The 27294-nt window shown below is 46.7% G+C and overlaps 1 protein-coding gene across 3 annotated transcripts in view; it reads right to left on the bottom strand.

Annotated features, from left to right (window-relative positions):
• The window catches only part of ARID1B (AT-rich interaction domain 1B), a 356868-nt gene that overhangs the window by 62816 nt on the left and 266758 nt on the right, over nucleotides 1-27294 (bottom strand). For all 3 annotated transcript variants that reach the window (XM_079780169.1, XM_079780170.1, XM_079780171.1), the window contains exons 6-7: nucleotides 14852-14941; nucleotides 1202-1381 (exon numbers count right to left, since the gene is read on the bottom strand). In XM_079780169.1, the coding sequence (XP_079636295.1) occupies nucleotides 1202-1381; nucleotides 14852-14941 (270 nt within the window). The remainder of the gene's footprint in view (nucleotides 1-1201; nucleotides 1382-14851; nucleotides 14942-27294) is intronic.

A 27294-nucleotide genomic window follows, 5' to 3' on the forward strand; every position in this document is an offset into this window, starting at 1 on the left:
TGCTAATACAGTCTTCCTGCTAGCAACAGTTGGCTCGTCACAGAACCAAGCCAACAGAACCAAGCGCTACACCAGAGGCACTGAGGCACGTACACTCCTTCGGAAGGAGAGCTTTCAAAACAAGACAACCATCTTCATTCAAACTGCAAGGGCGAGCCACCAGCCAGGAAAGCCGCCGAGGAAGCAGGCGAGGCTGTGGAGGCGGCCGGGCCCCGCCGCGGCCTCTGGGAAATGAGAAGCTCCCCCCCACACACCGACCGCGTGTGGAGGGAAGCAGTTTACCCCAGGGCCCCAGTGGGAACCCATCCTCCTCACTGGGACTACTCCTCGTCCTGGTATTGTCAGAAGTGAGGAAACCCTGGGAATGGTGCCAGATTACCGCGCTCTCTCTAGATTGTCCTTTAATGTCTAATTCAAATAAACAAAATGTAAAGAAGGTGCTAAATTCAAATGCCTTGTCAAAAGTGACTTCGGGGGAAAACGCACATATATATCAGGTTTTAAACCCGATGAAAGGATTCTGCAAGTCTACGACAAACAGACATCCGCTGCCAGGAAGGCAGAGAATGCACAGTGCAATGTGGGGCGTAATTCCACTTATTTTTCTACTCTTGACTCAGTTTCCCCTTTGAAAGACGTGTCCATTTCAGGCTTTCTCCTGTCTTCTGAAAGAAAGACCGGTGACGGTTGGGAAATTAGAACTATTTACCTGATCTAGTGCTTTGGAGACAAACTGGAGGAGATTTAATGGAACGACACCCTTCTGAACCGCGAGCACGTTATCGTGAAGATAATTACTCAGAGGAGGAGGGGGCAGACCAGAATTCAACATGATGAAACCCGAGTTTTAAATAAGACGCTTTGAGGACAAGGCTTGTGTCTTTTTCCCAACAAGCATTTAGAACTGTATTACAGAAATAAGAGTTTACGCCTTTATTAGTAACACGTGTGAAAGCACTGACCACAGTGTCTGATGCACGGACGCTTAATGAAGAGTTTCTATAATTATTATTCCCATCATTATGGGCAACTAAAGGGCTGGGGGTTCGCATGAACCTCACAAATCTGTCAGGTAACACATAAGGGATCTTAAAAGATGTTTACAGTCCTCAGACCTTGAAGAACTAATACATGAACAAAACTGCTGTACCCACTGCCAGGCATTTGGAAACTTCTCTCCTCCCTTCCTTTTCTCTATTACCTTGTGGTCCATACTGGCTCATCTGTGGACCGTACGTCCCACTCGAGTTGCTCTGCTGAAAGCTGCTCATCCCAGGATGCATCTGGCCCCCAGGAGAGGGGTGAGGCGACATGGACGGGCCTGTCTGCTGAGGTCCATACTGAGACATCTGGGGGTTTCTTTGTGTGCCGGCCATGAAACCTAGGTAGGAAATAAAAGGAAATACATAAATGCAGGCGACAAACACGGCCATGGAACTGTGCGGAGGGGGGTGGGAGAAGGTAACATCGAGGTACATCTCAGACCCAGTGTGGGGGCTTTTGGAGAGCTGCGGGGGACTACCCTGGCCCCACACTGAACTCTCAGAGTCCGCGGACTGCGAACTTGAACTAGAGAAAGAAGAAGAGGGAGGAAAGGCAAGTCCCCTCAGCCTGTCTTACAGAGGAGGTCCCTACAGAAAGCAACTGTAGGAGCGGGACCCTCCTTCTCGCCGGGATGGACATGCTGCACACGCCACCTCAAGGGAGCTTTGCTCACCTCCGCTCCTGTGGGACGCTGTCACTCACACATCCCACCCCTCCTCACGCCCCGGCCGACAGCGCCTCCTCCTGCGTGTAACTGTCCTAGAGCAGTGGCCGGCAAACTCATTAGTCAACAGAGCCAAATATCAACAGTACAGCGATTGAAATTTCTTTTGAGAGCCCAATTTTTTAACCTTAAATTTCTTCTAACGCCACTTCTTCAAAATAGACTTGCCCAGGCCGTGGTATTTTGTGGAAGAGCCACACTTAAGGGGCCAAAGAGCCGCATGTGGCTCGCAAGCCACAGTTTGCCAACCACGGTCCTAGAGCAACAACCATCCACCTCTACTCCTACGCAGAGAGCAGACCTGTGAGTCCCCGACGCACACTATCGCTGTGGGCGAACTGGAAACAACTAGTACACGGGTGGCATGTACTAGTATCCGCTATTCCAGAACAGAACAGGACTTGCCCCGCACACCCTTCTGCCCGAGGTCTCCCGGTCTCCATGGACAGCACCACCACCCACCCACACGCTCATGCCAGAATCCCTGACACCATGCCTCCTCCCTCCCTGATTTCCTGTGCGATCCATCCATCCGCACATCCCCAGCCTCCACATCTGACACGTATCGCCTCTGCTCCATTCCCACGTCCGCAAGCCAGCCAGCTCCCTCTTTCCCACACGGCCGTGGTCGAACGCCTCTCCCTCCGCCTCACCCTCGTTTTGTTCCTTTGGCTCATTCACAAAGCTGCCACACGATCTCAGGAACCCAGAAAGAAACGAGAGCATGTCTTCCCTGCGCAGAACCCCCAGGGCTCCCCGCTGACCCTGGGAACAGAGTGCAAACCCCTGGCCTGGGGGCTGGGATCACCGTCTCACTCTAACCCCAATACCATGCTTTCTCCTCCTCCTCCTCCTCACTACCCGGTACGTCATCCGCCTTCTGGGAGTCCTCTCACTGCCAGCTCAGGCCGCCAGGCTGCCCAACCCGCGCATGTGCCCTGACCGGGAGTCCAACTGTGACCTCCTGGTTCATAGGTCAATGCTCAACCACTGAGCCCCGCCAGCCGGGCTGAAATACACATTTAGACAAAGTGCGCCGCAAATCAAGGCATGCCGCTAAGAAGCCAACATAAACCAGCAAACTGACAAAGGGCTGTTTGAGAAACAGCTCTGAGAACCCCGAGTTGGGGTGTGCGAGTTCCCGGGCGTGGGGCGAAGGCTCCAGTGCGCTGGACGGGGCCGAGGGGGCAGGTTCGGCCTCGTCCGGAGGGGAACCTAGAGCAGAGCTGCCAGAGGCCCCTGAGGCAGCAGCAGGGGCAGGCGATGTCTGGAGCCAAGGCGGCGCCCATCGGGTCAGCGGGGACAGGGCCTCTCCGAGGCCCGCGTGGCAAACATCGCAGGAAGAGAAGATCTCTTGCCGTTGCTTCTGTAGAAGGAGATCGACATAAAAGTACGGAGAGCTGTTCCTTATTATCCTATTTCATTTATTTATAAAGATGAGCCTTATGAAATTGAGCTCAATTGGCAGCTTCCAGATATAAATCAGCACAGAAAATGTTTGCTTTTTCAAATCTGAAAACAAACAGAAATCAGAGCACTAAAATTACTAAAAATGATTGCATCTTAAGACGTTACATGAAATATTTATCTAAGCCTTACGATAAAACTCTCAGGAGTTTCCTATAGAGTCCTGTTTAATAGAAAACGTGTTTCAATTCCGCACGGCCCGTGTGGGCTTCCTTCCCTCCAGAGGACTGCGATCCTCCTCTTCAGGTTAGGAACACAGGTCCTTTCGTGGGCCTGAGACGTCGCTTCAGCCACGAACTCTGATCACACTGTCCGCTGACGGTGCCGCCTCTGGGACACTGACCACAGCTTCCGTTCTGTTCAGATAAGTCTGAGATTCTACTTGGGCAAAGCCACCCCTTTATTTCCGTCCTTAATATACCCGTCACGGTCCACGTGAACTATCGCTGGCGTTCCGCAGAAAATCAAGATGTGAAAGGCTCCGAAAGGGGTGGGGTGTTCAAAGCGAATTCCACTGGAATGTGTCACAGCATCACATTCCACACCTTGGGGACGAGGTGACATGGGGTATGGGATCTACCTCCGTCCATAGAAACTGAAATTGGAAAGCTAATTTTTGCTCTGCATGCTTTTGCAATGACACCTCTCACAAGAGCTTCCGGAAATCTCGTTCTATATTTTCAGTTAGATGCACCCTTCCCAGACAGCCCCGACCAGGACAGGGTGACATAACCACCCTGGCTCCTCGGAGCCTCACGCCTCGGACAGCGCCCGCGGGAACAGAGGCCCGGGTCCCAGCCTGGCTTGCAAACTAGTTCAGGATCCAGCAGGAAGAAGACATGCAGATAAACACATGGATCCAATTAGCTGTGTGACTTTAGGCAAATGCTCCAGAAAGTCTCAAAAACAGCCCGGCTGGTGTGGCTCAGGGGTTGAGCGTTGACCTATGACGCTCAGGGTACATACCAACGTCAACTCCTGCTGGAAAAACAGTGCAGCCCAAAGCATAGTTCACCTACCCAAGAAGGAGCAGAGAGCAACGGAAGAGCGAGTGTGCCCGGCTACGGCTAAGGCAGGGGAGCGAGTGAGCACAGGACCACCCACCCCCGCCTGTGGTTTCCTCATCCGAGGTGCGGGCAGCGGGCAGACGGTCCTGCCCTGTCGGACACAGCAAAGCACCCACGGCCCCACAGGCCACCAAAAGCAAGCACGCTTCCCTGCTGGCTCTTGGACCATCTGTGTCCGTGCTGGCATCTGTTGAGAACTCACTCCCAGAATAACTGCCTTGCTTCTTCAAGCCGGTCCCTAAAGATGCTTTCCCGCACGTGTGAAGTGTGGCCGCGCGGTGCCACCTGAACAGAGGGCTCCGACTACAGACCGACCGTGGTTTCTTGCCCTCGTAGGTGTCAGCTTCCCGTTGGCAGAGAGAATGGATTTGGAAGGCTATTCTTGCTACATCTGAACGTCTCCACGGCCTCTGCTGCCTGCCCCTCCTCACGACACGAGCTGGCTGAGGAGAGAAACTAATGGCGCGCTCAAGGCTGGGACCCAGGCCCGTGTTCTCCCGCTGTGCCCTCAGGTGAGCTGGCACACGGCCCCCTCCTTCCCTGCCACCGGGGTCCTGGTCACAGGCACAGAGACAGTATCTAAGGTCTGCCCACTGACCCTACAGAACCTCTCAACCGCTGACCCATCCATCATGGGGAAAATGAGTCCGGGGAGAGCAGACTGATTACCCAGATGGCAGGTGGGCAAACCCCTGGCCTTCCTCACGCCATCTTCTGAGCTTTAGCTGCCGGCGCCCACTGCAGTGCGGAGTGCAGGCTGACGTTTGGATGTCTCTATGAGCCTTTGTAAGGCTTCCCGCCCACATTTCACCAGTCACTCGGACCTGGTGCTAATGCTTACCGCTGATATTTGCACAGCGCTGGGCAGTTTGTAACTCTCAGACACAGGACTGCGTTGACCCATGCGACAAATCCAGGGGACACTCTGGTCCTCAGTTTATGTGAGGAAGCAGAGATTTAATTAATTGTCAAGGTCACAAACTAGATAGTGGTAAAGCCTGTGTCTAAACCCAGATTTGTTGGTTCCAAACTCCTTGAAGATGAAAATGAGGAAAAGCATGTGCTCTCTGAGGTGCTGGAGCTGAAGCAGCGAGCCTCACAGAGCGCCTGTGGGGAGAGCTCACCTCTTCATCCATCCTTGGACCCCAACAGGCACCAGACTGCAGGGTGGGGTCCCAGCTCACAGGGCAGCGCCGGGCGTGACAGGTGAGGCCTCATTCACTTGTTCCCTCAGCAAACGCAGACTCAAGCACCTAGCACGTGCCAGGCTCTTGAGAACATTCGGGAAGAGTGAACACAGGCAGGGGACCCATGTCGGGGTAGGGCTAGGGCTGAGGAGTGGGTGGCAGAGGGTGGGAGAGAAGAGTTTACATAAAGCTCCTCGAAGGGTCCAGCCAGGCGGGAGGCATGAGCCAGTGGCGCATGACACGGACGACCAGAGCGGGAGGCTGGGCGGCCGAGAAAGGCCTCCTGACCGGCTCGCGGCGCACCCTTTCTCGGACGGCAAAGAGAAGCTCCCCAAGGCCCCCACAGAGGCAAGGACACAATCCAGTCAGTCTTCTGGAAAGACACGTGGACGCACGGAGAGTGGGCAGGAAGGGAACGGAGCTGGAACAGGCAGGGTCCTGGAGGTCGGTGAGGGCACCGCGGTGGCCCCGGCCAGGGCTGTGACAGGGACGCCAGGGAAGGAGATGTGTGCAAAGCATCGCAGGGGCAGCGCCCGCAGACCGTGATGACTGGGGGGATGCCTTTAGCTCTCGGGCTTGGGCAGCTGGCAGACAATGGTCGCTCCCAGACCCAGACCCAGAGGCACAGAGAGTGCAGTATCAAGTGCACGTGGAATTACCTGCGATCCACGTGTTCTCAAACTCTCACCGAAGCATAAGCCCATTACAGTGAGTGCTAACTAGTAAAAACAAGCTTAAACTGGCAAATCAAAAAATACTGCTTATGACAAAATTAACAAAACTGTGCTTGTAAAATCCTCAATGAATATAAACCTACTTTCATTGTATGTGCTACTTGTTTTCCCAGGTTTTTGTGACCATCTCTCTTGATAGCAGACTTAATAGGAAATTAAGCCCTACGCTGTCATTTCTCTCATTACCGACTCCGTTTGGCTTGGTCCACAATCCAGCTCAGAGTTCTGGCTGAAGAAATTAGAAACAGCTTTCTAGATATTCTCTCTTGTATATAACCTCCCATTTGAGTTCATTTTCATCTGTCATGGATTATTAAAAAAGGGATCCTCAATTAAGAGCAGAGGCTAAATTAATTGCATCTGGGGGTGGGGGCAGATTCATTAATGCCTTAACACACCGAGCTGCTATCCTTACACGCAATACACGGGAAAGTGATGTCTCTTCTCTCTGACAATGCCCTCGTGCTAAAAGGCAGCGTCATTTCATGTAGTGCGCTCACAAGGTAAACAAGGGCACCTCTATGTCCGGGGTAATTAGGAAGGCGGATGGAGAACATCTAACAACCAGGCTGCCTGTGAGATAGGCCAGCACCTGCTGATTCACCGTCACACTTAAAACAGAGCGAACCCAACAGAGAGAAACAAAACAGCTCCCACCCAACAGCAAGAGAAACAAAATAGTTCCTGCAGACGTAAAAACAGAAAGCAACCTTAAATCCTAATTGTGACTTGACAATTATCTTGGTGGTCTCCTTCGTTTCTCTACTAACTTAATCAGGAGTCAGGTCAATTAAGACATTCAACAATAATTTCTAAAAGTTCAAAACCAACTTTTGGTATAAAAATCACTATGAAACCTGAGGTAGGTGCATTAAAAACATTTAAAAGTTTTACTTATTTGCGTCTCACTATTCCTGGGTTATGAAGAGCATGGTTCCTTTGGGGGTGGCCGGGGTGCTTGGAGGCGGCCTGTTCATTTAGCGCCAGGCTCCAGGCGTGAGGACCCCAGCGCAGACCTACACGGCACCTGGGCTGAGGAGTATGTGGGGGGAGAATGTGAGGCAGAAGTGGGACCTGGAGTCTGGTGCAGAATCAAAATTTTTACAGACAAACACTGTACCCACAGCAGCAAATGACCTACAATGGTAAAATCGAAAGAAGTCTTATTAATATGGTAAGGCTTCTTCACTAAGAATGAGTAGCTGACTCTGGTTGTTCCAGGCTCTAAAAAGATTTGAAACTTCCGAATGGCGTGAAGGCTGGCCTGGTCCCGCTGTCCAGCGCAGCCTTGTTGAACACGTATCACCCACAGGCTCTTCTGCGGACCCCGGGATGCGGAGGCGCACAAGGCTCGCCTGGCCCTGCAGAGCGCGGTCTCATCTACAGTAAGACCCTGCATTTATTTTCAGAGAATGCTTTTCTTTGCCCTTGGCATTAAAAAGTAACAGAAAGATTTGCCCTAAGCAAACAGAATGCCTAGAAATCTGACGAGGAATTCTATTCAGACTTTGAAAAAAACACACTAAAATACAGCACTGAAGAGTAGGGATAAAATTATCCCAAGGCAGTTAACATTTGGGATTAATAGAAGAAAAAACATAATCATGAAGACATATTCTAGTTGATCAATCTACATAACACATGTAAGTTTGACACGTCATACTCTCACAGTGGCACACAGAAACATCTAAAGCAGACTCAGACTCAGGGAACAGCCCGGGGGCCAGAGGGAAGGGGGCTGGGGGCTGGTGAAAAGGTGAAGGGATTAAGAAGTACAAATCGGTCGTCATAACATATTCACCGGGATGTAAAGTACAGCATAGCAGATATCTATAATAATAAAAGCATAATATGCTAATTAGACGGGACATCCTTCCGGATGAAGCTGGGACTGTAGCTGTGGGATCGAGGCAGCCACCGCGGCTGCGAAGGCCTACTTTTGCACAAATTTCATGCATCGGGCCTCTAGGAGTCACTAATATTGTATTAATTATGTGTGGTGCCAGGTGAGTACTGAAAAATACCTAGGGGATCACTTTGTAAAGTATATGATTGTTTAACCACCATGTTGTACACCTGAAACTAATACAAAGTAATAATGAATGTAAACTGTAATTGAAAAAAGTTAAAAAACAACATCTAAGTGCCTGACCCCACCCCATCTGCTATACATCTCCCCCGGATAATGTCTCTGTGTGTATTTATAAAAATGGAGCTACTGATACATATCACTGTGAAGATCACATTCCAAACATGAGAATGTCATCATTCTCTGACATACAGCTGCCAAGGACTAAGTCTGGTTCAAATACTTGAGACATATGAAACGGCCACACGTGCTTATGTTGTCCTCGTCCTGCAGCAGCAGAGTAAACACGGGAGTCACGCCTGTCGGTGTTGACGCCACCCACACAGGACAAGCCAGTCCTCACGCAGGCGCAGCAAGCCCGCGCTGTCACTGCAACGTGTTTCACAGCGGAGAGAGGCTGTCGTGTAGGTGGACGAGAATGGAGGCCGGGTGAGGTGCTCTCCAATAATTCTGGAAGATTTCACCCAGATCCCTTCTGTACATATCCACGGTCTCAGAATGATGCCCGAGAACTGCCTCCGGCCACAGAAACGTTCCTAGCTCATCACGGCCCTGCAGCAGCCGCCGCCCTTCTGTTTGCAATCGTGTCCAGAAGGGAAAGTTCTTAGTGGCTCTGCTTCCCACATATCTCGAGGACTAATTAAATCCTCATTACTACCTTCTAATTATTCACACACTATGGGATTACAGGGAAGTCCCTGCTGGCGCCCAGATGAAAAGGGTTAAATAACCCGTGTTGGTTTTGAGAACCCAGGTCTAGTTCAGACCTTCGGAAAACTAGCATTAGCATGCATATTTAACTAGGTGCCACTGAGAAAATTAAAAGGGAATTCAATTAAAAGGTTTTAAAAAAATTAATTCTGACCTCTCCACATCTGTCCAAATAAATAAGCCTTCTTGAAACGGTTTCACCTAATTGCTAATCCAATAAACTAGAAGGGCATTTATTGGTTTCATTAAGCTTAGCATTTTGCAGGGGTTAAAAATGGGGTCATTTTGATGTTAATAATAATTCTTATTTATCTACTCTGATGACTGTTCCACATTCCCTTCGAGCCCTCTTGGAAAACAATAACAGTCACGAGCCGTTTCCTATTGGTCTTTTCAATTTTTAAGAAATATATGTTAAAGATTAAGAAATAAGGACAAAACTAAGCTAAACGTGTTAGCTACAATTTTTTTGGTAACATTTATTTCAGTGCATTAGAGTTATGCAGTCCTTAGGTAGTGTAAATTATACTAGTTTATTTTATTTTTATTTTTTTGGTGAGGTGCTTTAAATAGCAAGTCTTTGTCATTCTATGAGGTCTAGAGACAATTTGGTTTAAAATAGAAACTATGGTAAATGTGTTAGAGAATTCTAAACTGAAGTCTTGCCCTTTTTTCTCCCAAAAAATTTTGAGCTAATTTTCTCTGTTAAGTTAGGAAGCAGTTCCAACACTATATAAAGTTCAAACAGGAGAGAATGAAATCAAGCTTATGTTGAGAAGTAGATGACAGTATAGAGAAGACAACGTTACAGAAGAATCAGAGGCCAATAAATACCTCCAGTGCTTCCCTTCTCTGTGGAACCCATGACGGCCACATCCACATTACTTGCACAAACGTGTTCACAGGTGGAAATGGAGAACTATGGAAACTCAGTTATTTTCACCTCTATGTAAGGTGGGGAACGGATTTGTGGCTGATGTCCAGAACCGCCAGGAGAGGACACTGAACTGGAGACGGGGTGGGGGTGGGCGCCTGGCGGCCATGAGCCCCTGCTCCGGGGTATGGCCAGCGCACTGCTCTGCGCGCACTGCCTCTGGGGTATGGCCAGCAGTGGCCGGTGTGGTTCAATCTTAGGACTGACTCAGGTGTGCGAACCTCTCCTCACAGGGTACAGTTTTAAATAAATGTCCTTCCTGACTGGGGATAAGGACAAGAAGAAATAACAGCAGAGCTGGCATTCAGCACCTGGGACCTGGAGGGACCTAGGCTCCGGGGTCCTTTGTCAGCACGGCCGTCCCCCAGGAGGACGTTGGGGAGAACCAGGAAACAGCACCCCCAACACAGGCAGCGTCTCCTGCTGAGCAGGTGTCTCTGGACAAGTGAGTTCCTCGGTTCTTTGCCATTAAAACATGTGTATAAATGTGGAATCTTACTCTTAATCTTATTATTAAATCAAGATGAGTATAAAAGGACCTGTTTAATCTGGTTGTTTTAGCACTCAGCAATACAGAAGGTATGTTCTTACGGTTTCTGAGAAGGATACACTTTTTACGTAAGATGCTAACTACTCACCAATATACTTTTCCCTCGCTGCTTCTGTCATCATTTTCCTAAGTGGGGTGGCGAGCATGATATATAATTGTAAAGGTATAAATGAATGGGGAATTGTCTAGCAAGTGTTTTCCTGCATCTACTTTGTACTATACATACTGTTGGTACACATGATGGTAAAAACAAGCAAGAAAAATGTTTTTATTATTGTATCAAAGCATTAAAATGACTGCCATTTACCATTAAAACATCTGATCAAATGTCATTAGGAGCTAACATTTCTTCCTGGATTTTAACAAATAACAAAGCCATTTAAAAAAATTCTTGCTGCCCAGTATTTTTTCCACTGTGAAAAAAAAATTATTTTTTAAAAATACATATGGAAATGCTATAATCCTGTTTGGCAGCCCCCCCTCCCCCGACCAACCCCCCTAATTACAGCCTACATTCAATAGCGTTCTGCATTAGTTTTGGATGTATAGCTTACTACCCAGTTTTAAGGAAATTTAACTCCTACATGGGAGAGCACCATTCAACAGTCATTCTGAAATGTGAAGTTTTCCCCTTCAGTGGGGGCTGTCCAACCAGCAAGAGGCACATAATGTCTCCAACACAGTCTTCCAGAGAAAGTTTGGTGAACATGTTCATGAAAATAAAGTCAGATTTAGCAAATTATAAAATTTACTAGAGGCCCAGTGCACGAGATTCATGCACTGGTAGGGTCCCTAGCAGCTGCCGGCTGGGTACTCCCTCCCTTCTCCCGGCTGGCCTCGCCCTGGACGAACTCCCGGTCGAGGGGACAATTTGCATACTACACTTTTATTATCTTATATAATAAAAGAGAAACATGCAAATTGACCGTACCTCTGCTACGCTCACTAGCCAATCAGGAGTATGCAAATTAATCTGACAAAGATGGTGGGTTAATTTGCATACACAGGTGCCAGACAGAGAGCAGAGAGGGAGAGCTGGTGGTTTGGAGGACTTGGCAGAGTGGGAGGCCGTGGGACAGAGAACAGGAAGGGAAAACCCAGAGCATGGGGAGCACCAGGAATTCTGGGAGTGGTAGTTCTGGTGGCAGACAGATCTCCTAGACACTAGAGCAAAGTGAGCCTGGGGCAAGTTACTGTTGCGGTGGGGGATGGAGGGAAAGCAAAGGTGAGAGACATAAGTAAAATCAGAGTGTCTAGGAAAAATTAAAGGGAAGATATCCTAAAACTTCCAGGAAATCTCTACCAATGAAGCAAAGAAAGAAAGAAAAAAAGCCTCTATGATTCTGTGAGCAACAAACCAAACTGGGTTGGGGTCTCAGACAATTCGCTCATATGATTGCAAAGACAGACAGAAACTCCTGGATTGGAGAGGGCTCCCCTGAGGGCTCCCAGATTGGAGAGGATGCAGGTCGGGCTGAGGGACCCACCCCCCATGCACGCATCTTCATGCACGGGGCCCCTAGTATAGGATATTTGCTAATTGAAGGAAATGGTCATTCTAACTACCATGCACCAGTGGGGTCCCTTGGCCTGGCATGTGGGATCAGGCCAAAAATGGCTCTCCAATGTCCTCCGAGGGGTCCCGGATTGCGAGAGGGCACAGGCCAGGCCGAGGGACCCCACTGGTGCACAATCGGGGCTGGGGAGGGACATGGGAGGTTGGCCAGCGGGGAGGGACCGTGGGAGGGCTCTAGGCCCGTCTTGCTCAGTCCCAATTGGCCAGACCCCAGCAGCAAGCTAACCTACCAATCGAAGCGTATGCCCCCTGGTGGTCAGTGCACATCATAGTGAGCAGTTGAGCAGCCTTAGCATATCATTAGCATATTACGCTTTGATTGGTTGACCGGACGACCGGACACTTAGCATATTAGGCTTTTGTTATATAGGATTATCAGTTACCAAAACCATCCTACACAAAATAAAGAGAATCAGAGGGAAAACAGTAGCAGACATATCCACCCAGCAGTTTCCATACAGTGACATCAGAGGAAAATTCTAGATTTTGCCTTGCTAATATATTCGAGTTAACAGCTTAATTTAACTATGGTTCCTCATTGTTGTTTTGTCCTCAACATTTGGTTTTGTACATTTTCAAATTTCTTAAACACATGTCATTTGTAAGAGGTTGGGGAAGATGTTGTTGGAGGACCTGGGAGGGGTTTCCCTTTTTAGTCGGTAGAGATAAAGGTTAGAATTGTAGTGCTTTCAAATAAGATACCTCTTATCCTTTAATGTTTGCAAAGGAAGGAGGATTCTCCCAGTGGGAATGATGTTTCAGTAAGGATTAAGTGAAATAACAAATATCTTCGTCTCAGCTTGGGTCTGGCCTGAGCAACTTCAGTGCGATAATTTCTCTAGTCCTTTTCTCTCCCTCCCCGACCCAGGAGCACAAAGCAGCTGCAGCCCACGGCCAAGGAAAGGAGCTTGGGGAGGATCCCCTTGCTTGGCCTTCCAGCGCTTCCTGTGAACTTCTGTCATGTCTCTTGCACGGCCAGCGCCACAAGGAAGTCACACACACCAGCACACAGAGAGGCTGAGCTACAATAATGATTTACAGGAGGTCACAGTGGGAAGTTCAGAGCAACAAATGCACACATCGCACACTTATGAAACTCATTATAGTGTCGTTAGGAAGCAGTGGTTCTCAAAGTAGGGTCCTCGGATCGGCAGCATCGGCAATACCTGGACTCGTCAGAAATGCAGATGTTAAGTGTCCCGCCTCAGACCCACAGAAACAGGCATCTGAGGCGTGGCCTAGCAACCTATTTCGACGTGCTCTCCAGGCAATCCTTATGCACCCTAAAGTTTGGAAACCATCCATCAACGAGTCCATCATTAAAACATACTGTAGTAACTTGGTAAGTAAAGGAAAGTATTAACTATACATTAAATGACAATAAAAATGTTAAATATGTAAAGGTATTAGAAAATCAAAATTTCATTGTATTCCTACTAAACAGTCATTTCAACACAAATGATGTGTAGATAAGGCTAAGCCATCTTTTCACTGGCATTACTTTCTAAGCGACATGCTACTGAATTTTTAACATGTAAAATAACTGAACCTTATAATTCTAACCAGTAGCAAATCATATATAACTCATATAGAAATAATTATAAACATTAGGGGTCAGGAACCTTTAAAGCTACTGACTTGTCTTGTGGGCAAGTATGAGGGGGAGGGGACTGCAGGAGGGTGGCCCCTCCTGTGAGGGGAGGGGGAAGCCAGCACCCGAGGTGCAGCAGGCTTGTGAACCCCTCTCCACTAACATGGATTAATATCACTGCATCACCACCAACAAAAGTCACTTGGGCCCTAACCGGTTTGGCTCAGTGGATAGAGCGTCAGCCTGCGGACTGAAGGGTCCGGGGTTCAATTCTGGTCAAGGGCATGTGCCTTGGTTGCGGGCACATCCCCAGTGGGGGGTGTGCAGGAAGCAGCTGATCGATGTTTATCTCTCTCATCGATGTTTCTAACTCTCTATCCCTCTCCCTTCCTCTCTGTAAAAAAAAAAAAATCAATAAAATATATATATTTATAAAAAATAAAAAGTCACTTGGCTACCGGAGGGAAGAAAAGACACAGACGTCAACAAAAAAAGGCCAGAGGCAGTGACAGCTGGAGGTCAACATCAGAGCATGCAAACGGCCAAAGGGTTTGCATGTAAGACAACTGGAATGCTCAAGGGCTGCAGGGAAGTCCTCTCCTCTGGCTCTGGCCCCAACCAGCCTCTGAGAAAGAGGAAGTCACAGGGAAGAACCTCTCAGGCCCCCCTTCCTTCATCTGTACACGGAGGTGTCGGACTCCCTGATCTTTCAAGGTGCTCCAGTTCTAAGATCGGTAATTTTATAACACAAGGTCTTACTGTGTGATTACATTTTTAGTATTAAACGTCATGGGACAAATACTGATCAAATCAGATAAACACCCTCACTAACATTTTACTCATTAGAACCCTATCCAAATTGAATTGTTAATGGTCATTTTTACACAGCTAAGTCAAATATCGGACTAGAGTTATGTATAAGCTGCTTCAGGCTGCTATGCACACATATACATGCTTTGAATCTTGAACAGTACTTTGGTAAAATGTCACCCAATTTGCAGGAAAGCATCCTTTCCCCCCATATTTGTTGTTACATGTAAGGTTCTTACTTGTTTCGTTCATCTGATGAGGAAACAATATCATTTAAAATTTACAAGGATATGAATGGGTAAGCAAATTTATAGAAGCCCCACATACTCAAAATGAGAAGTATGGCCAACATAAACAGAAGACTCACCTCTTTCCTGTGGCATTGGTGACTGGCTCAGGGCAGGATGGGAACTCGATTCTGACTGGCTCCCAGGAGGCTGGGGGGGCATCTGGCTGCCTGAAAAACAGGAGGGGAAGAGGGATGAGGAATCCTTTGCATTAATGCTGCAATTGTGCGACACCAAGGCACAGTTACATACTTACTTAATCTTTATTACCACAAAAGGCACGACCCCCCACATAGAAAAAGAGCTCAAAAAGCATAACATTTCACCCTTTTTTAGTGTGTGTGTAAAACGAAGAGGAAAGATGCATAAACATATTTAGTAAATGACCTCCAGAAAAGTTCAATTTTTACTGGATGAGTTCCCAAACTCAGAGACAAATCAATGAGTAGCTGAAATCTCCTGGCACACACTTCTTCATTGCATTTCACAAAATCCAAGACTGGTGAACTGAACGCATCCTCCTGAGTTTAATCTGGTCTCTAAGTGGGCAGGCGTGATAGTGGCCCCCCGTTTCTCATTGTTAATATTTATTCAGTGTTGTAATAGTAACCGATGTCTAAAAACCCTTTGTAATTAATCAGAGATTTAACATAAACTTAGGAGATCTCCATTAAAAAACATAATAATAGGACTACAAAATACAGTGTGTTATCACGAAAGAAGGAAATACCATCTGCATCTCTCTTGATCTTTATTGCTAATAAAGCAAACACATCTATTTGGTTTCCATGTACCTAACGTGTGTTCCGTTTGTCTTCTCAAACTATAAGGTAAGCTCCTAGACAGAGGAATGCCTTTTACTCCTTTAATCCCTCCATTAGCATAACAAATCTTGGTTATTTAATGCCCTTAATCTGAATCAAAGGAAAAGATGCTTCTTATTTATTAATTAAGGAGACAATGAATCATGTGAAGGCAGAGACAGGTTTTCAAATTTAAGAATTATCACAGGTACTTGACGATCTCAACTCACTTTCTGGCTCAGAGGTTTAGACGTATTTCTAAAATAAAAATATAGAATGAAAAAGGCAGGTCAACTTAGCACAGACCTCAAGGCATGCTATTTTATCTCCTAGCCCCTCCCTTTGCTAAAATAAATTGGAAAGACAGAAATACACATATCTATCTCCCTGGTATGGAGACGTGAGCCTATTAGATCAAACAGGTAGCGGCTTTGACACCACAGGGCCGCCTCCTCCACTTTGGACAGAGCTGAAAAGAACCACAGTTGAGCCGAGAAGGAAATGAACATACTGTGGTCACCACCAATGACAGGAGCAGAGCCTGAACAACAAACTTCCCTGTCGGCACCACGGCATCCACTTGGCCGGGCAGCGAGTCCAGACCAGCAAGAGCGAGTTCTGGGTGTGAGGACGTCACTTTTTACTAGCTCTAGAAACGGTCGCATCTGTGACAGCCAGAGTGGCGGGGAAATGATTTTCCATACAGACAGGCTAGAAATAGTTGTTAAAATATAACCATAAAAATTCTCATATTGTTTTTGGGATTTAGGCGTCTCACTTTTAGAAAAGAATGTAAAACTTATGAATGCATTTCTGAGCCTTCCTGGGGTCAGCTGCCACTCTCGTCCTCAGATAAAGTGAAAACCAAGACATGAATTTCCAGTCACCGAGAAACGCTGCTGGGACACCACTAGGAGGCGCTCCTCCTAACTCAGAGCCACAACTAGAAGGATGAAAGACCAGACAAGCAGCACAGACCTGGGCCAGCCGCTGCCTCTCAGACAGGTGTAGTCAATTAGCAGCACTACCAAGGAATCAATGTAAACACTTCACATTCTGGACAAAACAACTTCAAGGGTAAACACTGTCACCAACTTGGCTACAGGTACACAGCAGTTGCTGTGGGTCACGTCCTTCCCATGAAATACCCTAAGGCCCCAACCCAAAGTCCATTTAAGAAATTTAAAGCACTCTGCAGCCAAATCCTGACTTCAAAACCGTCACCGGGGACTGGCTCCCCGAGGACACAGGGCTCACATCACAAGGACTGTTTCTGCACGGCTGGCTGCACAGCCTCAGGGCAGTGAAAACAAACGGCGATTCTGCGTCAGTAGAGGACACCACCACCTACATGCACGCCCAGGGCACTGCTCTTACAGGCAATTCAACTAAAGGAAAAAGGGCTGTGTGAAACCCAGCTCGTGAATTCATAAAATCCTGCCACACCCACGCAGTGCTATTGGTTGGCTGGTGCTAAGACATAGCTGTTTAAAGCCATGAGATAATTTATGTACTAAATCCATCCTTTAAAGAAACAGACAAGAATTTTTCATGGTAAACCCCAAGGGTTTAAATCCCCCATTTGCTTTTACCCCATCTTTCCATCACAGTGTCTGTCACAGTTACTAGGAAAGGACTCATTCTCCGTAAGCCCAGGCACAGGCCAGGCAGAGCAGATGCCGAGTCAGGAGCCCTCTGAGAAGCACGACGCTGAAGACGCATGTGTCCAATTCCCACGTGAAGAAGGCAATTCCAAACCCTTCGCACCAACCGAATTCAGTGAACACCTTCAGAACCATGGGTTTTTATGACAGATTTTTGGCATAAGTAAAATAGAAGTTGGGTAGTTATTTTAAAAGAGAATACTGCCATGCACAGTGAACAAACTCACTTATAAGTAGGCTTTCACATTAAAACAGTTTTAGAGAAAGTCCTTGTTTCCCTCGTCTGTGTCTATAAGGATGTGAAGCACAATGGGAAAACAATTACAACCGGAAAACCCATGCTGTGAGTTGGAGTAAATGTCACCACTTTACACTTAGCTATTTATTCTCTAATGACCATTTACTTTTGATTCTCAGTAGAGGTCCATACTATGATTTTTTTAAAATATATTTTTTCTTGTTTTCAAAGAAGAAAGGAGAGGGTGAGAGACAGAAATATCAATGATCAGAATCATTGATTGGCTGCCTCCTGCACACCCCACACTCTTGACTGAGGGCAGAACCTGTGACTTGGCATGTGCCCCAACTGGGAATTGAACGGTGACCTCCTGGTTCATTGGTCGACACTCAACCACTGAGCCACACCAGCCAGGCCATACTATGACTTTTTATTTTATTTTTTGCTAATCCTCACCTGACATTTTTTTGCATTGATTTTCAGAGAGAGTGGAAGGGAAGGGGAGAGGCAGAGAGAGAGAGAAACACCAATGTGAGAGAGACACATTGACTGGTTGCCTCCTACACACCCTGATCAGGGCTGAGGATCCAGTCAGCAACCGAGGTATGTGCCATTGATTGAAATCAAACCCAGTACCCTTTATTCTATCCACTGAGCCAACCGGCTAGGGCCTATGGTTTTTTAATAAAAATAGTTTTTCCCATTCTCCAATGACCATGCATATACAATAGTGTGCAAGATTTTGCTCAAACTAAGAATGAAACACCAATAAGTCACCTGAATTTGTACTTTTTGCTGACTTTCACATTTTACTTTCGACTCTCAACACAAGTCTATGCTATGAATTTTTATTAAAAAAAACTCCTATTTTTAATTCGTTTTAGACTTAGAGAGAAGTTATAAAACTAGGACAAAGAGTTCTCTTATATCCCTTAACTCCCCTAGTGTTCTCATCGTATGTAACCATCAAATAATTACCACGAGGAACTTAACATGGTGCGATATCGTTAACTGAAGACCTATTTGAATTTCACCAATTTCCCACTTACTTTTTTTCCTCTCCAGGATCTCACAGTGCACTTAGTTATTTTTTAGTCTCCTAAGGTCATTGAAGACCAGTCTTTCCTTTCATGACCTTGACATTTTTGAAGAGCACTGATCAGTTATTCTCATCCTCACATCCTCACTTCATTCTGTCCAGGGGTTCAAGACATTCTCATGTGTCATTTCTGGTGATGTTTACCTTGATTACTTGGTAAAGTTGGTGCCTACCAAGTTCCTCGGATATAAAGTCACTATTTTGCCCTTTGCAGATGGTAAGTATCCCAGGGGCGATGCAAACCCTGTGTCCCCTCAAACTTGCACCCACTAACTTTTGCATCCATTGGAGTCTTGTCTGCACATTCATCACCGCGGTGTTTGCCAATGAGGACCCTTTCCTCCCCTCTTTCCTTCCCCATTTACTAACAGGCGTCTGCTGCGAGGAAGAACTCTCCTCTTCCCCATCTGTGTGTCTGTGTGTGTGTTTACTAGACTGCTTCCATCCATGCGAACTCACTGTGGCAGGCACACTACAGAACGACTGCCAGGGCGCCACACTCCTGAGAGGGCAGAGCCTGTGACTTGGCTTCTGCTGGTAAGCAAAGAAATACCCAAAGTGATAAAATACCACCCCCAAAACGTCGCATGGCAGCTAACGGGATTCTGCAGGGGTAAAGCCCTGAATCAGATGACTGTGAAATAGCCAAAGGGAGAGGATCCGGGTAGGCCTGACTTCACAGGAGGACCTAGGCCTGTGCTGAGCTGGCGGGCTCCGGATGGCCTTGAAGAGCAGGCTTCCATCAAGTGAACTGAGCCACCCGGCAAGGACAGGCAGCCTGCAGAACCCGAGGGCCTCAAAGCACAGGACGTGAATTCCTCCAATAATCTGAGAGACTGGAGGGAGCTCCTCCCTCGCTGAGCCTCCAGGTGGAACACGGACCATCCAACTCTGCGGCCTCCTGAGACCCTGAGGGAGGGCCCAGCTAAGCTGTGCCTAAACTCCTGGCCAAGGAAACTATGGGAGAATAAATGGGTACTGTTTTAAGAGGATAAATTCGTGGTAATGTCACAGGGACAGAAAACTAATAAACTCATGGATATTTATTTTATTCTATGGATTCAAATCCAACATTGACATTACTTTGTTGCTCAAATTGTTCCCGCTCTGGCCACTGGATGCTCCTTCGAATCTTTACTTCATGGAATCACTAGCTGCTCCAGGCTCATTTTCTATCTTCCCTGCCCAACCCTGGAATCAGCCCCTTTCCCTAGGAGGAGGGGGAGGGGAGAGGCATGGTTCTCTGTACGGAGAATGGTTTCAGAGACTGAGACCTGGCACTAGGTCTGCTCATTTTTCTGGGGTGTTATTGCTTCTAGACCCCCTCAGTGAACAGACAGGAAATCGTTGCATGCACACTAACCTGCACATACACACCTCTGAAATTCAGTATTTAATTGTGTATTGTGTGTATGAAACCATGAGCTTATTCAAATTGATCTAATTTCAACCCCCCCCCCCAAAAAAAAAATACATTTTAGCCTTGTCTTTTTCCTTGTTTAGAACTCCTTTCTCCAATGGTAAAAATCCCAGTTCTCATTATCAAAATCAGTTTATTTGTTAAATTTTAATATACATACAAAGTAATTTCAGAATTATTAACCTATATCCTTGTAAAAACACAGAGCCACATATTAGGGCTTGTATTCCATTCTGAGGTCCCTCTACATCCGAATTGGCTTTGATATTTTGGGGATATATGAAATACTTCTATGGGCCTAAAAGTCAGCATTCTACGAAGAGATGTATGCAGGAGCTATTTACCCCTCATCCCTGCTATCTGCTGTTCCCACTTCTCCTTCTTTCCACCTGCCCTCTACAAATAACCATTCTCCTTAGTTTTGGGGTTACCTTCCCTCTATATATTTTTTGTATAAATGAGAAGATACCTGCATATTCTCTTATATTATCTTCTTCCTTCCATAAAGATAGCATATCTTAGCTATCTTTGGGCTTTGCTTTTTTCACTTAGCAGCCCAGCATGTCCTAGGAAATATTTCCTATCAGTTTATAACACCCCCTTCACTTTTATGTAGGTCTACATACGCCTTTGTGTGCGTGTTCCACAGTTTGTCCAACCACTCTACTATGGACGGCACTTAGGTGATTTCCAATCTCTCTCTCTTTTTTTTTTTAATATATCTTTATTGATTTCAGAGAGGCAGAGAGAGGGAGAGAAAGAGATAGAAACATGATGAGAGAGAGAATCATAGATCGGCCGCCCCTTGCACGCCCCCTTACTGGGGATCAAGCCCACAGCCCGGGCATGTGCCCTTGGCTGGAATCGAACCTGGGACCCTTCAGTCCGCAGGCTGACTGTTCAAGTCATCTTTGGTTTCTTTCAGGTGCACAAAAGTTTTTCACATTTTATGTTAAGTTTATTCCTAAGCATTTAATCTTTCTTGCCATTATAAATGGGATTTTCTCTACTAGTATGTCTTTTAAGTGTTTATTGCTTGCGTAGAGGAATGCTATTGTTTTTTGTATGTTAATTTTATGTCCTGCTGCCACTGCACAGAATTTTCACAGTTCCGATTAAATTTATCATTCATTCTCTGTAGTTTCCTGGGTTTACTATTATACATCTGTAAATAAAGACAGTTTTATCTCTTTGGTGCCCATTTGTATGCCTTTGAGTCTAGCTGCACTAGCCAACATCTCTAGAACAGTGCAGCACAGGAGGGGAGATAGTGACATCTTGCCTTCTTTGTATCACAGTGGAAACCTAGTAATTTTCCATGCCCTTTAAAACTAAGGCATATATATTCTACTATGGTGAGCAAGTATCACTTCACTGCTACTTCCTTGAGTGTTTTAATCATAATTGGGTACTGAATTTTATTAAAGGTAATAATATTTTCCCTTAAGACTATTTATATAGTATAAAATATTAATGGAGTTGTTTATATTGAACCAACCTTGCATTCCTGGAATAAATCTCACTTAGCCATGGTGCCTTATTTTCTTAATGTACTGTTGGGTTTTGTTTTCTAATGTTTTCTTTTTAATTTTTATACCACGATAGGTATTGAGGAAAAATTTTCTAACTAAAAATAGCTTTTAAGAACTGAATCAAGATAATCAAACTAAATATCTTTAGTAAAAAACATTGGGATTTTAGTATATTACAGAATTGGGTGTAAAGAGGCTATTATGTATATTTTTGGTAAATTAGCACACATCCAGTAATGTCTAATTTACAGTGGATGAACTGAGACATGAATATATTCTAGTTTGGTACACTTCATACAGCAAGATGGTGGGGCAGTGAGTACTAACAGGTACAAATCTACGAAACCCTGCCCGGACTAACAGCTAATTAAACCATTTAAGTTACCAGTAAAAATGTAGTTTTACCTTATTATTTTAGACCTGGAATAGGGCAACTCTTTCTGTAAATTGCCAGATAGTAAATATTTTAAGCTTCACAGGCCATATGTTCTCTGTTGCAACTATTCAACTCAGCTGCTGTGGTGCAAAAGCAGTCATACACAATATGTAAACAAAACAGCACGAATAAAACTTTATTTACAAAAATAGGTGGCAAGCTGGATTGGGCCCAAAGGTTGTAGTTGCTGTCTCCTATTCTAAATGATAATCTCAGTAAAGAAACATTCAGGGATACTTGCTCAAGAAGTCAAATAAACATCAAATGGTATTGATTAAGAATAATGACACATAAACCTGACACACTCCCCCATCCCTGGTCAGGGCACATATGGGAGGCAACCAATTGATGTTTCTCTTTCACATCAATGTGTGTGTGTGTGTGTGTGTGTGTGTGTGTGTGTGTCTCCCCCACAAACTCCCTTAAAAAAAAAATCAATCAAACACAGAATCTGCTCGGGTTTCAGCTTCATGGTTAGTCAGCAGTTTACCTCAAGTGCTTGGATGTGGCCTACAGTACTAACTATTGTTTGGTGTGTCTCAAATAGGACCCCACTCTTACCAGAAGGCGCTGGATGGGATACAGGGGGTGGGAGAGGCAGCTGTAACCAGGCTGTCAATACAATTCTTAATTGTGAATACCCTACCTCACATCAGAGCAGCACAAAACAGAAAGCACCGCTCTCCCTGCTGTGCCCCCCAGCGGGAACACAGAGCCACAGCCACCTGGCTCTCAACCCTAAGTTCCCTGAGCCTCGGAAGACAAACCCTCCCATGTCCTACATCCCAAACATTCATTCAGAAAAGCATTAACTTTGCTTAAATCCTAACCTCAGATAAGCGATGTATGGATGTGCCGTTGGATCTTAAAAACACTGATAAACCAGTGCTGCAGAGGCGTGTCTGACTCGTATGCTGCCTAGCCACCATGAGAATGAGGAAATTCCCACGATGCCCTGCACGAGGCCGAACCTATCCAGGAGGCGCCTATTTTCCCTCTAAACAGTCACGCACCTGCACCTGCACCTGCGGATTAACCTTTTCAACTCTCCCCCTGCTGCAGTCCGGGGCCTGGAGTCTCTGTTAACCTCCCAGCTCGAGTCCACGGCAGAGAAGCTGCGAAGGCCGCAGTGGATGAGGAGAAACAGAAGGAATGTGGTCGCTCTATGTAGAACCAACCTTCACGGGGCCTGTACTACAAGCACTTGGTTTTTACTACAAAGACCAACTAGTTATAATACATCATTATTTCATTTAGCCCAACGGATTCAAGCCAGCATTTTCCCAATCGCCCTCTCTTATTAATTAAACAAACGGAAGCTACCGCACACGTTTCCCATGGACGTCAGGGTCATGGTCGGATTGCCTGGAACTCATCCGAGGCCTTTGGGGGAGACCCTTTTCTACCGAGAACTCGAGGCAGGAAACTGAAAGGGCTCTCACTCAGGCCCCACCCCTGTCAGGGACACAAGGAAACCAGTTTACATTCACTCCCGAGGTCACCACAAGCTTTGACTCGGGATACACCAGAGTCCAACATTTACATACGGCCTTCTCCACTGGGAAAGCCGTGCTCGCAGTGTGGACCGCTCCCGGGAGGGGGGCAGGGAAGCCGTGGCTCTGACTTCCCTCTGGCACCACGTGGCTTCCCCTGGCCGCCCCCTCCCAGCGTTGTCACCTCCCCGGCCGCTCTGCCGCAGGAAGAAACCCACTCCATCTCCAACAGCTTTAAGGCTCAGGCGAGCCATGGGGCCTTGGGGCACTGACTCGGCCGTGGGTGGCGAAGTGCACGTGTGTTGGATGTAACGGCTCAGCCGCCCACAGGGGGCCCGGGCAGGCCGGCTCCCCTCCGCAGGCAGCGGCCGCGGCCCGCACAGCCTCCAGCCAGCCCGCTCCGATCCCGGCTCCGAGGCGAGGCCGGGGGAGGGCACTCCACAGAGAGCAGGCAGTTTACGTTTCTCTCACAAGGACAAATTAATAAAAACAAAACCTAATTTTATCCCACTCTAACCTATTCTTATTCCTCCTCAATATTTTTCCTCTTTCTAAGATTCCTTTTTTGTTTGAGGAGCTTAATATTTGGCTGCCTTCTGAACACATGGGCATAGTGACAGATGAAAGACTGTATTCATCGTATAATTCAGAAAAAGGGGAAAAGCCGACTGCTGTGCATTTAAGATTCTAACAACCTTGCAATTTTGTATAGTCGTTTCCCCACCCGTTCTTTTGAAGAAATCTGCTTTTATTCTGTTAATAACTAACCACAGTCACAGCAGCATGGATCCGATTAGCAGCTCTCACGGTACAAAGGGGAGAGGGGAAAAGCTGCGAACAGGGCTGCCAATCTGTCCACCTGGCCCCCAGGAGGAAGATCAGATGTGGCACCGCCCGCTCCCTGCCTGCCCTTCCCGCTGCTCCGCTCGCCTGGTGGAGGCAGGCCTCCTTAAACCAAGGCGTGTTCTTCCCTTTGATGAAAGGTTCACTCGCCTCCCTCCTCTCTCGTCAGAGGTTTTTCATTCTGGGTCCCAATATGTCATGATAACGCTTCCCGGTAAGTGTGAGCAGCTATGAAATACCACACACTGGTGCTCACTCGCTCGGAGTCATTTCGCATCCACCACAGAAACACGCAGAGAAGTGCCATGTGGCTGCAGGACCAGGGACCTCGCTTCCGACTGGAGGTGGCACACACGGCCAGGCCAGTCCATGGGCAGCTCATGCTGCTTCGGATGCGGGAGGAGGGAGGGAGAGATACACGGCTTGGGAATTAAATAATGCAATTTGAGGAAAATGAGGACAGTATTTATAAATTTGGGACCAACAAATTTGCCTACTGGCATTATAGGCAACATGGTTTCTTTATATTTTCTGTTTAAATGTGGAATTGCCAATTTAGGTGCTAAAAGAATATGCTATTTTTAAACGGTTTAAAAATTTACTCATTTATAATTACACAAAATATTGAGCACTTTTTTTGTGTGTGATAAAACTGTAGACTTCTAAGTCCTTGGCATAAAAGAACTTTTAAAAAGCAGGAGTCAGAAAGCTACAGCATTGAGGCAGACCCCCGAGGCTTCACGAGGTGCCCAGGTTCTCGGGGCACCGCCCACACGTACATCGCTTTATTATTTTTTATTTAAAGGCACTTGGGTGGCCAAGGCGGGAGGCGGCAGCGATGCTCGCAGGGGTGTGCCCCTTTGGGAAAAGTACAGCCAGGGACAGGGCCTGGCTATGGCAAAGCGACACTCTTGGTGCAGACTGTGGAGGGGCAGGGGCTGAGCTCGGCCCCACAGGCCTGAGTGGGGCTCTGAGAGTGCGAGGTGCAGACGTGGGTGCACAGCCTCGTGTATTCTTCATCAATTCTTTCATTTCAGATGTTAAGTAAATGCTCAGCAAGTATCTTCCTCATGAACAGGTGCTTTTATCTTCTACTGGTCGCTGTCAAATAGCTGGAGCCTATCCTATCTAATGAAGAGGGAATATGCTAATTGACCCTCACGCCACCCACAGCCAATAAGGAGGTTATATGCTAATTGACTGTCCTGCCCTCAAAAGATGGCGGTGCCCACAGCCAATAAGGAGGGAATATGCTAATTGACTGCCCTGCACTCAAAGATGGCAGCGACAACAGCCACAAGATGGTGGCGCCCAGTCCCCTCAGCCCTGCCATGGTGGCAGGCGCGCAGCAAGGCTGAGTCCGCCCCCAGGTGGGCCCGGCCGCTCCGCGCACCTGCCTCTGGAGTCCCCCAGTCCCCGCAGCCTCCCAGCCCCCCAGGGCTGGCCCAAGGCGCAGGCAAGCCTCAGATGGCGGCTGCCCAGCTGTCCAGGGCCACCCGAGGCTCAGGTAATGAGGGCCGGCCAAGGCTTGCGCTGCCAGCAGAGGCAGCAGCAGAGGTGTGATGGGGCATCACCTTCTCCTGATCGCTGGGTCGCCTCCCGCCCGAGGGCTCCTGGACTGTGAAAGGGGGCAGGCCGGGTTGAGAGACCCCCCTCCAGCACATGAATTTTCATGCACCGGGCCTCTAGTCCATATATGTAAAAGCCTAAATGACCGATCATCTGTCCATCTGACTGTCTGACCGTCCGATTGGCCAGTACATATGATGGGCACTGGCAATTTAAAAATAAACGTTGACTTGTGCATGTGTGATACATATAAAGCTCTCGCTGTTGCCAATTGCATGCGTGCGTTTCTCAAAGCTGAAGTATAATAGGATCTGCGGAAGGAGAGGTTGTTCTGATTCCAAGAATGGATTTGTCCCCATCTGACACTGGCCTCCCATTTAAATTAATTCGAAGACAGTTTCCCATGATGCCAGGATTTGTGATGACTATTAATAAATCACAAGGACAAACTCTAGATAGAGTAGGAATATTCCTACCTGAACCTGTTTTCAGACATGGTCAGTTATATGTTGCTTTTTCTCCAGTTCAAAGAGTGTGTGATGTTAAAGTTGTAAATACTTCATCACAAGGGAAATTAGTGAAGCACTCTGAAAGTGTTTTTACTTTTTTAAAAAATATATTTTTTTATTGATTTCAGAGAGAAAGGGAGAGGAAGAGAGAGATAGAAACATCAATGATGAGAATCACTGATCCGCTGCCTCCTGCATGCCCCCTACTGGGGACTGAGCCTGCAACCTGAGCATGTGCCCTTGACTGGAATCGAACCTGGGACCCTTCAATCCACAGGCCAATGCTCTATCCACTGAGCCAAACTAGCTAGGGCAGTGTTTTTACTCTTAATGTGGTATACAGGGAGATATTAGAATAAGTTTAATCAATTTATCAGTATTGTTTTTATCAATGTTGTTTTCATATCATGTTTTTGTTTTTATATAATGTTTTTGTTGTTTTATATCATGTCTTTGTTGTTGTTATATCATGTTGTTTATTAATCAATTTATACATTATCTTCATATACATTTTACTAATTTTCTTTCATCTCTGACACTTCTATTATAGAGAAAGGGCGAATAGTGATATTAAAATATTTCTTCTAATTAATTTCCTTTCAATGTGCACGAATCCATGCACTGGGCCACTAGTCATTCATGTGCTGCTCTAACCCAGAGTCCAGTCCTGGCTAAGATTTCCCTACCCCTTCATCCAGTCAATGCTGACACCGGCAACTTGGAAAATGGGAACGTCAGCTGGGTGATGACAAAACTCTCCAGTCAATCTGTTCTCAAGTGACCATTTTCTTTGAAGATAGAGTTACTTATTAATAATAGACATTTTTTAAAATAATGAGGTCATGAAAATTTTGGATAGTAAACAATTACAGAATTTTGTGACAACATTTATGTGGCACAGTTTCTGTGTGTGAAGG

Source organism: Cnephaeus nilssonii (genome assembly GCF_951640355.1).
Source record: "Cnephaeus nilssonii genome assembly, chromosome: 9".
Lineage (NCBI taxonomy): Eukaryota > Metazoa > Chordata > Mammalia > Chiroptera > Vespertilionidae > Cnephaeus > Cnephaeus nilssonii.